The sequence below is a fragment of the Coregonus lavaretus genome, assembly GCF_964263955.1.
Source record: "Coregonus lavaretus genome assembly, chromosome: 11".
In the NCBI taxonomy this organism is placed as follows: Eukaryota; Metazoa; Chordata; class Actinopteri; order Salmoniformes; family Salmonidae; genus Coregonus; species Coregonus lavaretus.
The window spans coordinates 60,815,736-60,828,370 of NC_139998.1; the positions used below are offsets into that span (position 1 = coordinate 60,815,736).

Genomic DNA, 12,635 nt, shown 5'->3' on the forward strand with positions numbered 1-12,635 from the left:
TACACCCAGAGAACAGTTTGATACACTCTAACACACAGGCTACAGTCACACTGAAACTCTCAAATCAAATCAAACCATATATCTCAGTCTCTTATACAGCCGTTTAAAGTGATTATTATTATTGAGCAACTCTTCCACACCAAGAATCCTCTGTTGTGGTAACAGTGCGCGTGCTCAGTCTCGGCAGCGTGCTTGATGGACACTCCGAGTCCAGATCCGGGAAACGAGATGAATCCGTGCCAGGTTTTGCGGTGATCTTTTTTTTAAAGCGCCTCACTTTTAAAGCTCTGAAAAACATAGGCTACTACCTATGGATGGATAGGCAGCTGATGACCAGAGGAGAATGACGCCTGAAGAACTGCTCAATCAGGGACAGTTGGATTAATGGGGGCAACTATTGTTTTGAAAATAATTTATTGAGTCAGATTTTTTTTGTGGATTTCTAGTCGGGTCCATGTCAAAATGCCATTTGCCAAACGGATCGTGGAACCCCAGTTACTGTGCAGGCATTCAGTCCCGAATGAAGAGAGTTTGGTTGTCGAGGATCTGTGTACCATCAACAATGCGGTTCTGTCCCGGACCCTACTGCAGCTCTCCGACCTAGCCCGGAACGCCTGCTCTCTATTCCAGGAGTTGGAGAACGACATCGTGTTTACCAACCAACGGGTCCGGGGACTGCAGAGTAAAGTCGGCAAACTTCAGCTGTCTATCTCTGAGTTAGACGCCAAGCAGGAGGCAGTACGTGAGTACACCACTTTCTACTACAGCTCCACTTGCTCTCCTTTAAGCCACAGCATGCCATGTGTTCTCTGCGTGCTGCGTAGCCAGCACATGGTCTTCTGATCTAAAGTCACGGAGGGAAACAGTTTGGTGCTCTAAATGTGGAAGCTGAAGCCTTGATACAGAATAGTAATCCATAGAAGACAGTTGGTTCCATCATGTCCATATTGCAACTGTATTTGTTTATTAAAAGTTTGGGTCTATGATATGGTCTATTTTTATGTGTCCCATGTGTTTCTATTCTATTCTATTCTGAGCGCAATTGATCGCCAGAGGGGCACGTTGACTGTTTAGCATTGTAGCCTAGTAGGCGATGGCACCAGTTTATTGGTCACCGGCGAGGTGTAATCGTTATTTCACAATGTTTTCATAACCAGGCTCTATCCATACATACAATGCTTGAAATCTAAATGGGACAATGGGGTTAGTTTGCTGTGCTGAATTAGGGTTAGGTCCATTGTAACATAATGAGGCCATGTGGAGGGATAGACGGCTGGAGCAGCAGATGGGAGGTTTTGTTTGTTTTGTTTATGGCCTAAGATGTATTTTTCTGTTTAATTAAAGATTAAACGTTTGATACATGTAAATGTACATTAGACTGTTTTGTCAGTCATTTCAGTCCCAATGTATTGCATTTCTTCAGTCCTCATCAACATTTCAAAGGAGGATGTAAAATAAGGGGTGTGAGGGAGTAACCAATCATTTCCCTGAGACTGGCACAGCATGATACTATTGGCTGGCTAGTTTAATTTCTACAAGCTAAAATATGCTGGGTTGTTTGGATGACCCAATGCCTGCATCCCAGCAGCTGGGTCACTTTGTTAGGCTTTCTTTAAAAAGATCAAGGTTGGGGTGTTAATGCTGGGTTATTCAGCTATGACCCAGCGGATCAGTTAATGCTGGGTTATTCAGCTATGACCCAGCGGATCAGATCAGAATGCTTGGCTTAGTAGGGGTGTGGCTTAGTAGGGGTGTGGCTTTCAGACAGTTATTTTTGGCCATCTGTGAGAGTAAATGTAATTCTGGTTAATCTGTTCTGTTGTATTGTTATCACATGTTAAGGTTGAACACTGACACTTTTGTAGCTTTAAAGGGATACTTCAGGATTGGCCCTTTATCTACTTACCCAGAGTCAGATGAACTCGTGGATACCATTTTTATGTCTCTGCATGCAGTTTGAAGGAAGTTGCTAACTAGCGCTAGCGCAACTGCTAACTAGCATTAGTACAATGACTGGAAGTCTATGGTATCTGTCATTGTGCAAACGTTAGTTAGCATTGGCTTGCGAAACTACCTTTTAACTTCCTTCATACTGGACACAGAGACATAAAAATCCCTGAAGTATCCCTTTAATGACGATTTGTATTTATTAGGGATCGCCATTATCTGTTGCCAAGGCAGCAGCTGCTCTTCCTGGGGTCCAAACATATTAAAGCACTTACATTACACATAAAACAAAAGATAAAACAGTAGATCATATAACATTATTACACCACTACATATCTACAATACAAAATGTATAATACCACCATACAACAATATCACAATGTAGTTGTGTGTAGAGTGTGTGTGTATGCGTGTGTGTGTATGCGTGTGTCTGTACCTGTGTGTGTGTCTCTTCACAGTCCCCGCTGTTCCATAAGGTGTATTTTTACCTGTTTAAAAAAAATCTGTTTCTACTGCCTGCATCAGTTACCTGATGTGGAATAGAGTTCCATGTAGTCATGGCTCTATGTAGTACTGTGCGCCTCCCATAGTCTGTTCTTGACTTGGGGACTGTGAAGAGACCTCTGGTGGCATGTCTTGTGGGGTATGCATGGGTGTCTGAGCTGTGTGCCAGTAGTTCAAACAGACACTTCCAGAACGTAGAGGCTGAGCGAGATGTCAATAAAAACAAGACGCCACAGCATCGCCACCGTCTCTTAGCTCTCACTGTCTACAGACAGACTAACCCTAACCTCTCACTGTCTACAGACAGACTAACCCTAACCTCTCACTGTCTACAGACAGACTAACCCTAACCTCTCACTGTCTACAGACAGACTAACCCTAACCTCTCACTGTCTACAGACAGACTAACCCTAACCTCTCACTGTCTACAGACAGACTAACCCTAACCTCTCACTGTCTACAGACAGACTAACCTCTCACTGTCTACAGACAGACTAACCTCTCACTGTCTACAGACAGACTAACCCTAACCTCTCACTGTCTACAGACAGACTAACCCTAACCTCTCACTGTCTACAGACAGACTAACCCTAACCTCTCACTGTCTACAGACAGACTAACCTCTCACTGTCTACAGACAGACTAACCCCAACCTCTCACTGTGTCTACAGACAGACTAACCCTAACCTCTCACTGTCTACAGACAGACTAACCTCTCACTGTCTACAGACAGACTAACCCCAACCTCTCACTGTGTCTACAGACAGACTAACCCTAACCTCTCACTGTCTACAGACAGACTAACCCTAACCTCTCACTGTCTACAGACAGACTAACCCTAACCTCTCACTGTCTACAGACAGACTAACCCTAACCTCTCACTGTCTACAGACAGACTAACCCTAACCTCTCACTGTGTCTACAGACAGACTAACCCTAACCTCTCACTGTCTACAGACAGACTAACCCTAACCTCTCACTGTCTACAGACAGACTAACCCTAACCTCTCACTGTCTACAGACAGACTAACCCTAACCTCTCACTGTCTACAGACAGACTAACCCTAACCTCTCACTGTCTACAGACAGACTAACCCTAACCTCTCACTGTCTACAGACAGACTAACCTCTCACTGTCTACAGACAGACTAACCCTAACCTCTCACTGTCTACAGACAGACTAACCCTAACCTCTCACTGTCAACAGACAGACTAACCCTAACCTCTCACTGTCTACAGACAGACTAACCTCTCACTGTCTACAGACAGACTAACCCTAACCTCTCACTGTCTACAGACAGACTAACCCTAACCTCTCACTGTCTACAGACAGACTAACCCTAACCTCTCACTGTCTACAGACAGACTAACCTCTCACTGTCTACAGACAGACTAACCCCAACCTCTCACTGTGTCTACAGACAGACTAACCCTAACCTCTCACTGTCTACAGACAGACTAACCCTAACCTCTCACTGTCTACAGACAGACTAACCCTAACCTCTCACTGTCTACAGACAGACTAACCCTAACCTCTCACTGTGTCTACAGACAGACTAACCCTAACCTCTCACTGTCTACAGACAGACTAACCCTAACCTCTCACTGTCTACAGACAGACTAACCCTAACCTCTCACTGTCTACAGACAGACTAACCCTAACCTCTCACTGTCTACAGACAGACTAACCCTAACCTCTCACTGTCTACAGACAGACTAACCCTAACCTCTCACTGTCTACAGACAGACTAACCCTAACCTCTCACTGTCTACAGACAGACTAACCTCTCACTGTCTACAGACAGACTAACCCTAACCTCTCACTGGTTGCCCTTTTCTTGTGGCAACAGCTCACAAATCTTGCTGCTGTGATGGCACACTGTGGTATTTCACCCAATAGATGTTGGATTTTATCAAAATTGGATTTGTTTTGGAATTCTTTGTGGATCTGTGTAATTTGAGGGAAATAAGTGTCATCCATTTGGCAGGAGGTTAGAAAGTGCAGCTCAGTTTCCACCTCATTTTGTGGGCAGTGAGCACATAGCCTGTTTTTCTTTGAGAGCCAGGTCTGCCTACGGTGGACTCTCTCAATAGCAAGGCCATGCTAATTGATCCTGTATTTGTATTTATTAGGGATCCCCATTAACTGCTGCAAAGGCAGCAGCTACTCTTCCTGGGGTCCAAATATATTAAAGGACTTACATTACATATAAAACAGTACATCATATAACATTATTACACCACTAAATATCCACAATACAAAATGTTCCATGTAGTCATGGCTTTACAGAGAGGGGGAAAAAAGTATTTGATCCCCTGCTGATTTTGTACATTTGCCCACTGACAAAGAAATTATCAGTCTATAATTTTAATGGTAGGTTTATTTGAACAGTGAGAAACAGAATAACAACAACAAAAATCTTGTATTAAAAATCCAGAAAAACGCACATCAACAATGTTATAAATTGATTTGCATTTTAATGAGGGAAATAAGTATTTGACCCCCTCTCAATCAGAAAGATTTCTGGCTCCCAGGTGTCTTTATACAGGTAACGAGCTGAGATTAGGAGCACACTCTTAAAGGGAGTGCTCCTAATCTCAACTTGTTACCTGTATAAAAGACACCTGTCCACAGAAGCAATCAATCAATCAGATTCCAAACTCTCCACCATGGCCAAGACCAAAGAGCTCTCCAAGGATGTCAGGGACAAGATTGTAGACCTACACAAGGCTGGAATGGGCTACAAGACCATCGCCAAGCAGCTTGGTGAGAAGGTGACAACAGTTGGTGCAATTATTCGCAAATGGAAGAAACACAAAAGAACTGTCAATCTCCCTCGGCCTGTGGCTCCATGCAAGATCTCACCTCGTGGAGTTGCAATGATCATGAGAATGGTGAGGAATCAGCCCAGAACTACACGGGAGGATCTTGTCAATGATCTCGTCAATGATCTCAAGGCAGCTGGGACCATAGTCACCAAGAAAACTATTGGTAACACACTACGCCGTGAAGGACTGAAATCCTGCAGCGCCCGCAAGATCCCCCTGCTCAAGAAAGCACATATACAGGCCCGTCTGAAGTTTGCCAATGAACGTCTGAATGATTCAGAGGAGAACTGGGTGAAAGTGTTGTGGTCAGATGAGACCAAAATTGAGCTCTTTGGCATCAACTCAACTCGCCGTGTTTGGAGGAGGAGGAATGCTGCCTATGACCCCAAGAACACCATCCCCACCGTCAAACATGGAGGTGGAAACATTATGCTTTGGGGTGTTTTTCTGCTAAGGGGACAGGACAACTTCACCACATCAAAGGGACGATGGACGGGGCCATGTACCGTCAAATCTTGGGTGAGAACCTCCTTCCCTCAGCCAGGGCATTGAAAATGGGTCGTGGATGGGTATTCCAGCATGACAATGACCCAAAACACACGACCAAGGCAACAAAGGAGTGGCTCAAGAAGAAGCACATTAAGGTCCTGGAGTGGCCTAGCCAGTCTACATAACCTTAATCCCATAGAAAATCTGTGCAGGGAGCTGAAGGTTCGAGTTGCCAAACGTCAGCCTCGAAACCTTAATGACTTGGAGAAGATCTGCAAAGAGGAGTGGGACAAAATCCCTCCTGAGATGTGTACAAACCTGGTGGCCAACTACAAGAAACATCTGACCTCTGTGATTGCTAACAAGGGTTTTGCCACCAAGTACTAAGTCATGTTTTGCAGAGGGGACAAATACTTATTTCCCTAGTTAAAAATGCAAATCAATTTATAACATTTTTGACATGCATATTTCTGGATTTTTTTTGTTATTCTGTCTCTCACTGTTCAAATAAACCTACCATTAAAATTATAGACTGATCATGTCTTTGTCAGTGGGCAAACGTACAAAATCAGCAGGGGATCAAATACTTTTTTCCCTCATTGTATGTAGTACATTTCACATTTTAGTCATTTAGCAGACGCTCTTATCCAGAGCGACTTACAGTTAGTGAGTGCATACATTTTATCAAGAGAGAAAGAAATGCTGTATGTATGCGCCTCCCATAGTCTGTTCTGGACTTGGGGACTGTGAAGAGACCTCTGGTGGCATGTCTTGTGGGGTATGCATGGGTTTCCGAGCTGTGTACTAGTATTTTAAACAGACAGCTCGGTACATTCAGCTTGTCAACACCTCTTACAAAAACAAGTAATGAAGTCAATCTCTCTTGCACTTTGAGCCATGAGAGATTGACATGCATGTCATTAATGTTAGCTCTCACTTTTAAGGGCCAGCTGTGCTGCCCTGTTCTGAGCCAATTGCAATTTTCCCAAGTCCCTCTTTGTGGCACCTGACCACACTACTGAACAGTAGTCCAGGTGTGACAAAACTAGGGCCTGTAGGACCTGCCTTGTTGATAGTGCTGTTAAGAATGCAGAGTAGCACTTTATTATAGACAGACTTCTCCCCATCCTAGCTACTGTTGTATCAATATGTTTTGACCATGACAGTTTACAATCCAGGGTTACTCCAAGCAATTTAGTCTCCTCAATTTCCACATTACTCATTACAAGATTTAGTTGAGGTTTAGGGTTTAGTGAATGATTTGTCCAAAAAACAATGCTTTTAGTTTTTGAAATATTTAGGACTAGCTTATTCCTTGCTACCCATTCCAAAGCTAACTGCAGCTCTAAGTGTTGCAGTCATTTCAGTTGCTGTAGTAGCTGATGTGTATAGTGTTGAGTAATCTGCATACATAGACACACTGGCGTTACTCAAAGCCTGTGGCATGTCGTTAGTAAAGATTGAAAAAAGTAAGGGGCCTAAACAGCTGCCCTGGGGAATTCCTGATTTTGTTTGAGAGGCTTCCATTAAAGAACACCCTCTGTGTTCTGTTAGACAGGTAACTCTTTATCCACATTATAGCAGGGGATGTAAAGCCATAACACATGTTTTTCCAGCAGCAGACAATGATCGATAATGTCAAAAGCCGCACAGAAGTCTAACAAAACAGCCGACACAATCATTTTATCATCAATTTCTCTCAGCCAATCATCAGTTATTTGTGTAAGTGCTGTGATGTTGAGTGTCCTTCCCTATAAGTGTGCTGAACGTCTGTTGTCAATTTGTTTACTGTGAAATAGCATTTTATCTGGTCAAACACAATTCTTTCCAGAAGTTTACTAAGGGTTGGTAACAGGCTGATTGGTCGGCTATTTGAGCCAGTAAAGGGGGCTTTACTAAGTCATTTAAATCACCCAGAAAATATACTTTTCTGTTGATATCACATACTGTTGAAGTCAGAAGTTTACATACACTTAGGTTGGAGTCATTAAAACTCGTTTTTCAACCACTCCACACATTTCTTCTTAATAATAATAATAATAATATGCCATTTAGCAGACGCTTTTATCCAAAGCGACTTACAGTCATGCGTGCATAAATGTTTGTGTATGGGTGGTCCCGGGGATCGAACCCACTACCTTGGCGTTTACAAGCGCCGTGCTCTACCAGCTGAGCTACAGAGGACCACAAACTATGGTTTTGGCAAGTCGGTTAGGACATCTACTTTGTTGGAAAAATTACTTGTGTCATGAACAATTGTTTACAGACAGATTATTTAACTTATAATTCACTGTATCACAATTCCAGTGGGTCAGAAGTTTACATACACTAAATTGACTGTGCCTTTAAACAGCTTGTAAAATTCCAGAAAATGATGTCAATGCTTTAGAAGCTTCTGATAGGCTAATTGACATTATTTGAGTCAATTGGAGGTGTACCTGTGGATGTATTTCAAGGCCTACCTTCAAACTCAGTGCCTATTTGCTTGACATCATGGGAAAATCAAATGAAATCATCCAAGACCTCAGAAAAAAATGTGTAGACCTCCACAAGTCTGGTTCATCCTTGGGAGCAATTTCCAAACGCCTGAAGGTAACATGTTCATCTGTACAAAGAATAGTACGCAAGTATAAACACCATGGGACCATGCAGCCGTCATACTGCTCAGGAAGGAGACGCGTTCTGTCTCTTACAGATGAACGTACTTTGGTGCGAAAAGTGCAAATCAATCCCAGAACAACAGCAAAGGACATTGTGAAGATGCTGGAGGAAACGGGTACAAAAGTATCTATATCCACAGTAAAACTAGTCCTATATCGACATAACCTGAAAGGCCGCTCAGCAAAGAAGAAGCCACTGCTCCAAAACCACCATAAAAAAGCCAGACTACGGTTTGCAACTGCACATAGGGACAAAGATGTTACTTTTTGGAGAAATGTCCTCTGGTCTGGTGAAACAAAAATAGAACTGTTTGGCATAATGACCATCGTTATGTTTGGAGGAAAAAGGGGTGGCTTGCAAGCCGACGAACACCATCCCAAACGTGAAGCACGGGGGTGGCAGCATCATGCTGTGGGGGTGCTTTGCTGTAGGAGGGACTGGTGCACTTCACAAAATAGATGGCATCATGAGGAAGGAAAATTATGTGGATATATTGAAGCAACATCTCAAGACATAATTCAGGAAGTTAAATCTTGGTCGCAAATGGGTCTTCCAAATGGTCAATGACCCCAAGCATACTTCCAATGTTGTGACAAAATGGTTTAAGGGCAACAAAGTCAAGGTATTGGAGTGGCCATCACAAAGCCCTGACCTCAATCCTATAGAAAATGTGTGGGCAGAACTGAAAAAGCGTGTGCGAGCAAGGAGGCCTACAAACCTGACACAGTTACACCAGCTCTGTCAGGAGGAATGGGCCAAAATTCACCCAACTTATTGTGGGAAGCTTGTGGAAGGCTACCCAAAACGTTTGACCCAAGTTAAACAATTTAAAGGCAATGCTACCAAATACTAATTGAGTGTATGTAAACTTCTGACCCACTGGGAATGTTATGAAATATATTAAAGCTGAAATAAATAATTCTCTCATTATTCTAACATTTCACATTCTTAAAATAAAGTGGTGCTCCTAACTGACCTAAAACAGGGAATATTTACTAGGGTTAAATGTCAGGAATTGTGATAAACTGAGTTTAAATGTATTTGGCTAAGGTGTATGTAAACTTCCGACTTCAACCATTACACACATTATCCAGATACTGACTGTTAGCACTTGGTGGTCTATAGCAGCTTCCCACAATAATGGGTTTTAGGTGAGGCAGATGAACCTGTAGCCATATTACTTCAACAGTATTTAACATTAGATCGTCTCTAAGCTTTACAGGAATGTGGTTCTGAATATAAACCGCAACACCGCCCCCCATTGGCATTTCTGTATTTTCTGTAGATGTTATAACCATGTATTGCTACCACTGTATCAAAGGTATTATCTAAGTGAGTTTCAGAGAGAGTCAGAATATGAATGTAATCTGTTACAAGCAAGTTATTGACTTCATGAACCTTGTTTCTCAGGCTGCATATGTTATAATGGGCTATTGTTAGCACTTTTCTGGGTTGCTTGATTGTTTTAAATGCTTTACTGGGAAGCTTATCAGAAGTAGACTTGCTCATGTTATTTATATTGGATCTGATAGTGCAGGATGAGCTGTACACAATGGTCTTCCTACTAGGGCACACTGCCTCAGTGCTAACAGTGTAACTCTGGTTCATAGGCTCATGATTACTGCATACAATAGCTGTAGGATCAACAGAGGTATTCAGGGCAGTTATGGGGAAATAATTTAAGTTACTTAAATTGTTTCTGCCAACACCCCTAGGATAATGTACATTTGCTGCAGCATTATGACGACTCATTGTCACAATGGTAGGGATTAACTGAGCTGGTCTTGGGTCATTGATAAGTCATTGTTTCAACGCAGCCTTGAAATGCGTGGACAGAGTCCAGGAGCCAAGATGATTTGGAAGGACTCCGTCATTCCTGTCGAGTATCTTCTGTTTCCCGACGGTGTCCAAGTTATCTATAAAAGTGATTTCCAACAGAGCTACAGTAATCTTCTAGCCAGGTGTGTAATGCCAGTAGCCTGCTGAATCTCTCACACCCGCGGCCTAACGATGGTACTGGACCTGAAATGATTGGCGCCGCTTTTTTTTCTTCTTCTAATGCAATGGACTAAGATACAGTAGAATATTATAAAATAGAATGCAGTATATACATATGAGATGAGTAGTGCAAGATATGTAAACATTATTAAAGTGACTAGTGTTCCATTTCTTAAAGTGGCCAGTGATTTCAATAGGCAGCAGCAGCCTCTAATGTGCTAGTGATAGCTATTTAACAGTCTGTTGGCCTTGAGATAGAAGCTGTTTTTCATTTTATCGGTCCCAGCTTTGATGCACCTGTACTGACCTCGCCTTCTGGATGATAGCGGGGTGAACAGGCAGTGACTCGGGTGGTTGATGTCCTTGATGATCTTTTTGGCCTTCCTGTGACATCGGGTGCTGTAGGTGTCCTGGAGGGCGGGTAGTTTGCCCCCAGTAATGCATTCGGCAGACCGCACCACCCTCTGGAGAGCCCTGCGGTTGCGGGTGGTGCAGTTGCCGTACCAGGCGGTGATACAGCCTGACAGGATGCTCTCAATTGTGAATCTGTAAAAGTTTGTGAGGGTTTTAGGTGCCAAGCAACATTTATTCAGCCTCCTGAGGTTGAAGAGGCTCTGTTGCACCTTCTTCACCACACTGTCTGCGTGTGTGGACCACCTTCTCCACTGCGGTCCCGTCGATGTGGATAGGGGGGTGCACCCTCTGCTGTTTCCTGAAGTCCACGATCATCTCCTTTGTTTTGTTGACGTTGAGTGAGAGGTTATTTTCCTGGCACCACACTCCCAGAGCCCTCACCTCCTCCCTGTAGGCGGTCTCGTCATTGTTGGTAATTAAGCCTACTACTGTTGTGTCGTCTGCAAACTTGATGATTGAGTTGGAGGCGTACTTGGCCATGCAGTCATGGGTGAACAGGGAGTACAGGAGGGGGCTGAGTACGCACCCTTGTGGGGCCCCAGTGTTGAGGATCAGCGAAGTGGAGATGTTGTTTCCTACCTTCACCACCATAGGCACATGATTACTGCGTAAATAGCTGTAGGATCAGCAGAGGCATTCAGGGCACTGGGGCATGGGAGCAGGGGGAGCAGGGGGGCAGGAGGGCAGAAAGCTGGGGGGCAGGGGAGCAGAAAGCTAGGGGGCAGGGGAACAGAAAGCTAGGGGAGCAGGGGAGCGGAAAGCTAGGGGGCAGGGTAGCAGAAAGCTAGGGGGCAGGGGAGCAGGGGAGCAGAAAGCTAGGGGGCAGGGTAGCAGAAAGCTAGGGGGCAGGGGAGCAGAAAGCTAGGGGGCAGGGGAGCAGGGGAGCAGAAAGCTAGGGGGCAGGGGAACAGAAAGCTAGGGGAGCAGGAGAACAGAAAGCTAGGGGAGCAGGGGAGCGGAAAGCTAGGGGGCAGGGTAGCAGAAAGCTAGGGGGCAGGGGAGCAGGGGAGCAGAAAGCTAGGGGGCAGGGTAGCAGAAAGCTAGGGGGCAGGGTAGCAGAAAGCTAGGGGGCAGGGGAGCAGAAAGCTAGGGAGCAGAAAGCTAGGGGGCAGGGGAGCAGAAAGCTAGGGGGCAGGGGAGCAGAAAGCTAGGGGGCAGGGTAGCAGGGGATTAGGTGGGCAGGGGGGCAGAAAGCTAGGGGGCAGGGTAGCAGAAAGCTAGGGGGCAGGGGAGCAGGGGAGCAGAAAGCTATGGGGCAGGGTAGCAGAAAGCTAGGGGGCAGGGGAGCAGGGGAGCAGAAAGCTAGGGGGCAGGGTAGCAGAAAGCTAGGGGGCAGGGGAGCAGAAAGCTAGGGGGCAGGGTAGCAGAAAGCTAGGGGGCAGGGTAGCAGGGGGGCAGAAAGGTAGGGGGCAGGGGAGCAGGGGGGCAGGGGGCAGGGGAGCAGAAAGCTAGGGGGCAGGGGAGCAGAAAGCTAGGGGGCAGGGGAGCAGAAAGCTAGGGGGCAGGGGAGCAGAAAGCTAGGGGGCAGGGTAGCAGAAAGAGCAGAAAGCTAGGGGGCAGGGGAGCAGAAAGCTAGGGGGCAGGGGAGCAGGGGACAGGTGGGCAGGGGGGCAGAAAGCTAGGGGGCAGGGGAGCAGGGGAGCAGAAAGCTAGGGGGCAGGGGAGCAGAAAGCTAGGGGGCAGGGTAGCAGAAAGCTAGGGGGCAGGGGAGCAGGGGAGCAGAAAGCTAGGGGGCAGGGTAGCAGAAAGCTAGGGGGCAGGGGAGCAGAAAGCTAGGGGGCAGGGGAGCAGGG

The 12,635-nt window shown here is 45.4% G+C and overlaps 1 protein-coding gene across 1 annotated transcript in view; it reads left to right on the forward strand.

The window, feature by feature from the left end:
* Positions 1-462: 462 nt before the first annotated feature.
* LOC311137617 (actin remodeling regulator NHS-like) overlaps positions 463-12,635 on the forward strand; it is a gene marked incomplete at both ends in the record, with an annotated part of 198,350 nt that continues 186,177 nt past the window's right edge. Inside the window, one exon of the mRNA XM_084172119.1 lies at positions 463-742. Within this exon, the coding sequence (XP_084028245.1) occupies positions 463-742 (280 nt within the window). The remainder of the gene's footprint in view (positions 743-12,635) is intronic.